Source organism: Chroicocephalus ridibundus, chromosome 9, assembly GCF_963924245.1.
Source record: "Chroicocephalus ridibundus chromosome 9, bChrRid1.1, whole genome shotgun sequence".
In the NCBI taxonomy this organism is placed as follows: domain Eukaryota; kingdom Metazoa; phylum Chordata; class Aves; order Charadriiformes; family Laridae; genus Chroicocephalus; species Chroicocephalus ridibundus.
In genome coordinates this window covers 1,529,155-1,538,911 of record NC_086292.1, presented here as the reverse complement: position 1 = coordinate 1,538,911, position 9,757 = coordinate 1,529,155, and the positions used below count along the sequence as shown (strand labels likewise).

The following is a 9,757-nucleotide window of genomic DNA, read 5'->3' as shown; positions in this document are numbered from 1 at the left end:
CCGTCTCTCCAATAGATTTTCTCAGTGGCGAATACCCGTGCTGCTAAAGGCGGTTTTGGGGGGGGTTTATTTTTCAAATTAGAAGAGGTTGGTCCCAGCTTCCAGCTACTGCTGCTTCTACCCTTTTTGTGATTCTTGATCAATAAGCGCTTCACTATTTCAACAACCAAGTCAGGTTCGATCTTTGTGGCGCGCTGAGCAGCCTGGGCTTCTCAGGTGGGATTTCTAGCCTGGGGACGGGGTTTTTGGTGTCTCCCCTCTAGCATCTCCTGTCGTCTGGACTCCACAGGACCCTGCTTGTCCCCCAGTATGGATCCGCTCCATCCTCCTTGCCTCCTGGCCACTGGCAGGATGGGGGGAGCTCAGCTTCTGGGCAGGGCTTTTCTGCCACCAAAGGGGGTCCCCTTACGGAGGGGCTGAAGACAGACCCAGGAGATAAAATGCTTTCAGATGTTCTCTCGGGGTGGGAGAAGTGCCTGATGGAGACAGATGGGATTTGGCTTCTCCTTATGTTCCTGCAGTTTTTGTGCAGAATGACGCGCCGAGCGAGTAACCCGCAATTTGTGGGCAGGGTGGGAACACAGACCCAGCCCGAGTTCGTGTTCTGCCTCCTTTGAGCGAGGGGTATTATTTTGGGACGGATGATTTTCTGGGGATCTCTAAATGAAAGGGTGAGCTACTTTACCCCTCAGAGGGAAAACAAGCTTTGAAAGCTTAAAGCCCTTTATGAAAACATTCCTTGGTTTCTGGTGAGCTCAGGAGCTGCTGAGCTTTGCAGTGAGACCGGGCGCCTTCCCAAAGGACACCGTCCCCCACCGTGGTCCACGCTCTTCCACAAGGGACCTGCTGCCAGATGGAGACCCCCTGGGGGGGGGGGGGCGTGGGGTTCTTATGCTGTCCTAAAAACCACCCTCAAGGTCAAGGTGGTGGGTGGTCTGGCATCTGAGGATGGACCAGCCCTAGCTTAGACAGTCCCCACCTCTCATTCACGGCAGGAGTCCCTGCAGAAAAGCCGATGACTGCTCAGTGCAGGCTGGATTAAAATAACCACGGGGATCCCTCCTGGCCCTGGGCTTTTGCAGCCAACGTGGCTAATCCCCCAAGGCACATGCAACCCATTTTTACTACAGGTGTGCGCCGCCGTCTGCCCGCCCACGCACAGCCCGGGTGCCCTTCCTCCGAGGCACCAGCCATCCTACGCCGGAGCAGAGCCACCCACGGCAGAGCTGGGGGCAGCCAGATCCTCTCCAAAGCCCCGGATGTGCAATGCATGTGGAGGATCTTCGTTTGTATCTCCTAGATAGGAGCAGGCTGCTGCCACCAGCGCCTCCAACGGCATCTGGTGCTGTGCTCCGGTGCTAGCTGGGGGACGTCAACTTCATCCAGTTGGGCACTGGCAGAAATCAGTGCCTGAAGAGCAGCCCACCTTCTCGGAAGAAAAACATCACCTCCGAGCCCAACATCCAGGAGGGAAGGAAACTGAACAAGGCTTGATTCTTCCCTTGAGTCCCTATGGACGTCCTGGGTGGTGGGAGATGCTGGAGGGAGACCTCAAGGACAGCTAAGTAGGTGTAGGTGCTTTGAACAAGCCCAGAGACAGACCCCCCCCCCGTGGTTTGGCAGGCAGCTCGCGATCTGGAAAAACCCAGGCACATTCCCAGGCAAAGCCAGCAAAACAGATAACAGCAGGAAAACACCTTCTGCACTGTCTCCTCGAAGCTCTGGAGACTGACAACCATCCCCTGGTTCCATTTGCCCAGCTGGAGTGACTTGCCAGGCTTGTTCAGAGGATGAGGACCTCAAATAGATGTTTTTCCATGCCACCGTTTCTCCACAAATAGTCTCTCCTAATGACCAAATGAACCAGGTTCTCCCCCCAGCCAGGGGCAGCAGTAAAAGGACACTCTTTCTATTACTAGATATATGCCAAGAAAAGAAAGAAACCCAAATTTGATGGATTTTTGTTGAGCTAGATGTCAACGAACGTATTTTTTTCACAAAGTATCGGTTTTCAAGAAAACCGTCAGACTCTAAAATGATTCAAAAGTAAAACTCTTCCGCTCTGATCGTATTTCACCCGGGGTATTGGCTTTAACAGCCCAGATCACATAACCTGGCAGATCAAAACCAACTCAGCGTTGACTCTGCCGTTCTGCTCTCTCCCTCGGGAAAAATGCTTCCTCCTGTGAGATCAATTTTTCAGCCCAGTTCCAGAGGGGAAAAGCAAACTTCAAAACACCAGCGTTTCTCACAAGGCAGCAATTTCTTTTCCCAATCAGTCCCAATTAATAATGATTAGAAAAATCTTTAGTTAAAAAAAAAAAACAACAAACCCAAACAAGCAAACACGGAGTGCCTGTCCCCTCCCCCTTTATTTAAAAGGTTTTCATCCTTCTTCAGCCTCTCTCTCCACACAGAACTCAAGTTCCTTTTTCTTTTCTTTTTTTTTTTTTTAAAGCTGGTTGTCATTTCCTCTTCAAAACGCTGTTGCAATGAGGAACGGGCCGTTATAAAAATACCATTTTCTCCTTCCCCTTCTCCAGCAGAGAGGGACTGCCTCGCCGCAGAGCTTCTGCTCGCCCAGGAGACTCCAGCCCTCCTGCCTCCTCGGAAACCAGCTGCAAACCTTTATCCCGAATGAACCCCAAAGAGAAACGCCCCTTTGGCTGGCGAGACGATCCTTTATCTCCCCGCACCAAGAGCTTCAGGAGAAGCAGCCAGAGGTGGAGGAGCAGGGGCAGATGGTGGCTGGAAGGGAGCCCAGAGCCGGCAGAGGAGCAGGCGGGGTTGGGGACATCAGGGCAGCGGGGACAACTGCGACAGCTCCCGCAGGCGCCGGCAGCGAGACGGGCAGGCTGACCCCTCCTGCCGGAGCTTGCGAGCCCCCACGTGAGCGCTGGGGATGAAGGCATCACCCGGGGATGCTCGGCAGGCGGGCGGGTAATCCTGGACCCCACCGCCGGCATCAGCATCCCTGCAGGGATGCGCTGCAGGTCGTCCCAGCTGGGTTCGAAGAGGAGGAGGGGGGTCAGAGGCAAGAAGCCTCCAAGAAGTTTGTCCTCCTTCCTTCTCTTTATTTGAATCCTTACGCTAAAGCACGTTGCTCCCTGCCTGTGTGCGGCTCGAGCAACACCTCTGGGTGCAGCCAGCACCGCCTCCTTTGCGCCCTGGCACACCACGACGGAGGCGAGTGGGTTTTGTTCCTTTATTACACATGGCCCAGGCGTGGCACAGCAGCAGCAGCCACCCCCAGGACCGAATGCAGGCCCTGGAGAGCCCTTTGCAAGAGATTGCCGAAATGGCAAAGATTTTCATGTCGGGCAAAGATTCCCTTTAACCTGTGAAAGAGCCCGACTGCCGCTCGCCGGAGCAACCCAGCCCCATCCCTCGGAAGCCCCCGTCGCTATCACACTCCAAAGGAAAGATGAAGGTACTTTTTTTCTGACAGACCTCCAGTTAGTTTGAGAGATGTATAAGCATTTTACGCCCTACAGCGTGTAAAGCCTTCCCCGCTCCCCCCCACCTCCCTCCATGTGTGCATCTGCCCCCTCCCAAACCCCCCCCCACCCCCCCGCAAGGCATCCCAGAGCAGCAGCGATGCTTTGAATCAGAACTGCAAACACAGGGTGCGTCTTTATCTAACCTTCCCAAGCACTGACAGTCTAAACGCTAAGCTGCTTACATGGCTAATGGCAATATATCCGCGCTGCGAGGCTTCATCTTTCCACCCCCCCGCCCACCCACCCTCCTCTCCGCTTCCCACCTTTCTCCATGTCCTTAAACCAACGCTTTCCCACTTGAACCCCTCAAATACAGCGTATGCAGCAGGTTCTCGGGGAGCTGCACGGCGTACGGGGCGTGAGAGCCGAGTTCAGTGTCCGACACGGACAAGCTCATCCAGCTGCAGGAATCCCAGCCCAGAGCAGAGTCCGGTGCATCCCCCCCCCTCCCTCCCACCCCAAAACACGTACACGAGAGTGTCCAAGTCCACACATCCAGGGAGGGTTGGGAGCTACGGGCGGCTACTGCAGAAGTCGGAGAGAGGGAAGAAGGTTGGTGGTCACTGGTTGCTACAAAGAAGAGCTGAACAGGTTCAACGTGGAGGAAGGAAGGAGGAAAAAACCCAAGAACAAACTCAAAAGGAGGCAAAGGGAGGACGCTGGGATTCGGGGGTTGGAGGTCTACCTTCTAGGCAACGGCCAGCACAGGAGAGGAAAGGGAGAGTTGGTGTTTGGTTTGTGGGGTTGGGTTTGGTTTTTTTTGGTGTCACTCACGATAGAAAACATATTCGGTGTAAGAGGTCCAGATCCTGTCATCTGTCTGGTCGTGGGCGAAGGCACAGGTGCCTGTGGAGTTGCAAGCCACCATGTGGAAGCCGGCATCGGCCAGTTTATCAAAGGCTTGCTCCAGGAAGGTGAATTTGAGGTAGTACCTGGAGGTGTACCTCTCCGGGGGCCTGTCCGGGTCCCTGCTCTCGTTCAAGGTATCACCAAAGACCTCCTTGGCCAGCGACGTCTTGCCGCAGACCATGATCCGTGCCACCCTGCGGAACTTGGCATCTGTCTGGCTGTCCCTGCCCAGGGTGTAGGACCCTCGGTAGCCGATGGTGATGAAACCTGCCCTGCGGACGTCAGTGCTGGCAGCACCCACGCTGGTGGTGACGGCTCCCCCGGGGCCACCAGCCACGGCGCTGGGGAGCGTGGCACTGGCAGAGGTCAGGTTGCGGGTGGCATCCGCGTTGGGGGAGAGCTCCTCCGGGTCGCTTTGGCATGGGTCGTCTCCCAGCGAGTTCTGCTTGCTGAGCTTGGGGGCCAGCATCTTCACCAGCTCCGGCAGCATGAAGTACTCGGCCTCTCGCTGCAGCCGGCTCCTCTCCGGGAAGTGGTCGGGCAGCACCAGCTGCTGGTCCCTCATGTAATCCAAGATGTAACGGAAGAGGAAACCATCCCGATCCACAAAGAACCGTCCCTTGCTGTCACGGGCCAGGGATCGGATGTTCTTCTGGGTGAACATCTCCCAGAGGAGCGAGCCAGGCACGCTGACCAGGGTGGGGTGGCGGGTGATGTAGACTTGCCCACCCACGTTGAGCTCAATGATCTCAGGGAAAGGGAAGTCCTCGCTGGGTTTGGCACAGCCCGCATTGTCTGCCAGGGCCATAGTGAGCTACCGCTGCCTTCCCACCTGCAACAAAAAGCAGCAACGTGCCAATGTTAAGCCTGCCAGCAAACGCAGCTCATCGTCCCACCGATCCCAAGCCAGATCGCACTTGCTTTGCGTCAGCAAGCAGTGCAGGATCAGGCCCCGGTCTCTCCAGGGGTCTAGAAGTCAGCTCTGTTCCCTAATCCCTGGCTCTTGGAATAAGTAGCATTAGCTAATGCCGCCTTCCCTTCCACGCCACAAGAGCATTACCCGTGGTCTGAACACGCCACCTCCACCTGCAGCCCTCCCGACAGTCAGGTCCTGGGGCTGGGGCTCAGCACCTTTGCCCAGGAAGAGGCAGTGATGCCGTGCTGATGTTAACAACAGGAAAGACAGAACCGTCCCACCCTGGCTCTGGCCGGCGACCCGCCTGGCCCAGCATCCTGCCGGTCAGGAGGAGGTGCCGAGCGTGCCAAGGCAGGACCGCATTACGGCGCAGTGTCTCCTGCCGAGCTGGAGGGGACTTTATCGTCCCACGCAAGGAGCGCCCACAAGTCTGGCAGAAAAGCAGCGCTAGATGCCACTGTAAAGGACAGAGTGACAGTGCCTTTTGGCACTCCTGCTCCTGGAAAGTACTCGATAGAGACTCGAGGCCAAGCTGAGAGCAGGTGAGAGATGGCAGAATCTCTCCAAGGGTCTGGGACCAAGACAAATACTGGGCTAGTGGTACAGCCTTGGGCCAGATGCCATGTATTTATACATTTTCCAAAGGCAAGCTGATTCTTAGGCATCTCTCGACACCGCAAATCAGCGCTTACATAAACCTGGCTCAGCAGGCAGACTCCTGATCCAGCCTGGCCAAACCGTGCTTCCCACAGGGATTTGGGAGACCAGAGAGAAAAGGGGTTTTCCTGCGCTGTCCCCAGCTGCCTGCCAGGGTTGGCCTGAAGCTCTGCCCACCCCCGGGTGATGTTCCTGCAGCCCTGGGACCCGCTGAAGTTGTCACCAGCTGCCTGTCACACACAGCACCCCCCCCCCGGGGACGGGTCCCGCAGCCAAGAAACAACAGCAAAGGATCAACAGCACAGAAGGATCCTAACGCGGATTTCAGAGAAGATAAAGGGCAAAAATAAAACTCTGGGGGCACTTTTGGGTGGTGGGGAGAGCTGAGCCTGCGTTTCACGGCCCCGCACCTCCTCCCAGCTCGCAGGGATGCCCGGGGAGAATGGGCTTGGAACAAGGAGCGGCTCAAACCTCCCAAGGAAGAGACTGCAAAGATCGGGAAGAGGATCGGGGAGGTTCACCCGGCTTCCAGCTTCCCAAATCCCCTCCCGCGCTGGCTTTGGGTCCCTTTCTCCGGCGATACGCTCTTCCCCTGCTACAGGCGACCAGGCGGGAGGCTGCCCGTGCCTGGAGCCAGAGCCCTTTTTCAGGGCTGGGGGGGGCTGAGGGCTGCAGCTGGGCTGGGACCGCGCAGGGCTGGGGAGGGGGGGGAACACAAGGACAGCCGCCCCCCTTCTTCCTCCCGCCTGCCGCATCCCCGGACCCGGCAAAAAGCCACCGACGGGGACACCCCGGCTGCAGGAGCCGGAGCCGTCCCCGGGCCGGAACGGACGGACGGGGGTCGGGGACGACCCTGCCGTCCCCAGCCTCGCACCGCCCCGGAGGGACCCTCCTGCCCCGCATGCCGACCCATCCCGGGGGGCTGGGACCCCGCCGCCCCCGGTACCTCCGCAGGCGGCCGAGCCGAGCCGCTCCGCGCCGCTGCCGGTCCCGTCCGCGCCGGTCCCCGCCGCGCCGCCGCCCCGCTCCGCTCCGCTCTGCCCGCCCGGCACTGGCCCTGCCGTTTTATGGCCGCGAAGGCGGCGAGCGCCATCCCCCGCCGGCCCCGGGCCCGCCTCGCCCCCGCCCCCGCTCCCCGCCTCCCCCGCCGCGCCCCCGGCCCCGCACCCGGCCCCCCTCGGGAAGGTCCGTGCCGGGGCCGGGGGGGTCCAGGAGGGGTCCCCCTGCATCCCCCGTCAAAGCAGGATTTGGCTCTAATCACAGGACCATAGAAGGGGTTGGGTGGGAAGGGACCTTAAAGGCCACCCAGTGGCACCCCCTGCCCTGGGCAGGGACACCTCCCACCAGCCCAGGTTGCTCCAAGCCCCATCCAACCTGGCCTTGAACCCCTCCAGGGATGGGGCAGCCACAGCTTCTCTGGGCAACCTGGGCCAGGGGCTCACCACCCTCACAGCAAAGAGTTTCTTCCCCAGATCTCATCTCAATCTCCCCTCTTTCAGTTTACACCCCTTCCCCCTCGTCCCATGGCTCCCCTCCCTGCTCCAGAGTCCCTCCCCAGCTTTCCTGGAGCCCCTTTAGGGACTGGCAGGGGCTGGAAGGTCTCCCCGGAGCCTTCTCTTCTCCAGGCTGAACCCCCCCAGCTCTCTCAGCCTGTCCCCACAGCAGAGGGGCTCCAGCCCTCCCAGCAGCTCCAGGGCCTCCTCTGGCCCCGCTCCAACAGCTCCATGTCCTTCTGCTGTTGGATGCCACTCATCCCAATCTCCGTTGCCATGGGGAGGTGCGTCTCCACTCTGCTCGGAGGGGACAGCACAGCTCCAACGAGCACGTGTCACCTCTCGTTTGGTGGCTCAGGTACCTGGGGGGGGTAAAGATGCAGGGCAGGATGCCCAAGGGCAGCAGGTCCTTGTCCAGAAAGCCACAGCCTGTGGGAGCCCTCTTTGCTCTTTCTTCACCCATATTAGCAGCTGCGTCAGGGCTGGCCTGGGGACACCTCAAGGTCCATGTAGCAATGTGTAGCCACAGAGCCAAGGCTGTGCTGAGACAGGGAATTAGGGATGGAAACAAGGTCACTTTTCTGCCCCAGACAATTTGCTCAGGGTCTGTTGAAAACTCTCACTTGTTTGGTCCATATTGCTGTTCCCGGGATAATTTTTTATATATATATAATTCTTGAGTATGTATTCTGTAGGTATATGTTTCCCAAGGTACAAGTAACACCTGGTGGGATCGTAAAGAGCTGGGCCTGTTGTGATAGCCTGTTTGTTAGCGCTGGTAAAGCCAGGAGTGAGAAGAGAGAATCCCTCTCCCTTCTGTGGTTTTGTTGTTTGTTTTTTTGGTTTTTTTTTCAAAAGGCCAGTCTTCTGTAAAGGCAGAAAAATACAACAACTCCAAACAACCTCTCAGTATTTGCCTGTTTCCCAAAAGTCTGATGAAGGCAGGCTAAAATCCAACTTTCTGTGACAGTGCAGCTGTCTAGCTGTGTTTGTCTATGAGTTTATTTACATGTACCTGTCAAATTCTATATGGGCAGAAGACGTAATTTCTGCCCCACCTAAGGGTCGCATCCCACACTGAGTCTGGGAACTCTAGCCCAAGGAATTTTTCTGTTTGGGTTTCTCATGGCTGTTTTCTTGTATCCCAGCCGTGTCATGGCACCGATGTGTGATATGGTCACCAAAAGTGCGGTTGGAGGTGGGATGTGAATGAACAACGCTGCTGTTCCCTGGGTCTGACAGTATTTTGAAAGAATAAATCCGTAGGTATCCGCCTTTCTGTAGCGAGTCAAAGGCTTCCTGAAGAGTGCCCTGACATGGAAAAGCAAACGCGGCATGGCTATGCAAAGTGGGGACGGCCTTCGTATTAAAATGAGCTTTTGCATTTGTCCCGGCAGGGCTGTTTGCTTATTTTTCTATGAATCGCAGGGTTTGGGGCCAGCAGCTCTGTTTGCAGGTAAGGGGGTGGGAGCGCTCCCTGAAAAATCCCGCGTTAGTGGAGGTGTCTTGAAATCGGCAGCACCCTGCGGATCCAGGGTTTGTGGTTATTAGCGACATGGATCAGGGCTGCGAGGGCTGACTTTTCACACATTAAACCAGGAGCTTTCCCATGTGCATATTTTGTGGAATATATTTATAGATGGGGGAAAGTTAAAAATGGGATAAAGCGTTTTGCGATTATGCGAAATGAACAGCAAAAAAATCCCCAACCTAAAAAATAGGAAAAAAAGAAAGAAAGGGGAAACAGGGAATGTTTTTAACATCGTAACTCTTTTTTTACCTCAAAATTTTGTTTCACCTGCAAATGCTGTAACTTATGAGAAAAAGACGCTGAAAACTTGGAGACCCAAATTCCTCCTCACCAGACTGTTGTGTGAAGTGATTACAGCTGGGTATCGGACCTAACCGAAATTCAGGCTGGGATGGGTGGATGGATGGATGGATGGATGGATGGATGGATGGGTGGATGGATGGATGGATGGATGGATGGGTGGATGGGTGGATGGGTGGATGGGTGGATGGGTGGGTGGATGGATGGATGGATGGATGGATGGATGGATGGATGGATGGATGGATGGATGGATGATGGAGATTGCTTTGCTCAAGAGATAGCTGAGGGATCCTCTTTGAATATAGCCTGTGGGGAAATTTAGTCACCGTGAGCCTGTTTGATTGACAGGGTTGGGTCAGGATGAAATCCAGTGTATTTCTGTCTCTGTCTTCTGGATGCCTGATCCAATGTGACTACAGCTTCGTGGAATAATTCCCAGTGAAGTTTCCACTCTGTCGGGATACAACTGTCCATCTCCAGAAGATGGTGTGACCCCAACCACATCCAAAGT

General features: G+C 56.3%; 1 protein-coding gene across 1 annotated transcript; it reads right to left on the bottom strand.

The window, feature by feature from the left end:
* Nucleotides 1-3,756: 3,756 nt before the first annotated feature.
* Nucleotides 3,757-6,968, bottom strand: LOC134520750 (BTB/POZ domain-containing protein KCTD12-like). Its single transcript, XM_063346515.1, has 2 exons — nucleotides 6,869-6,968; nucleotides 3,757-5,181 (listed from the first exon to the last, which is right to left on the bottom strand). Exon 2 carries the CDS (start codon nucleotides 5,155-5,157, stop codon nucleotides 4,267-4,269), a length of 891 nt encoding a protein of 296 aa, XP_063202585.1. The 5' UTR covers nucleotides 5,158-5,181; nucleotides 6,869-6,968; the 3' UTR covers nucleotides 3,757-4,266.
* Between the last annotated feature and the right edge of the window lie 2,789 nt (nucleotides 6,969-9,757).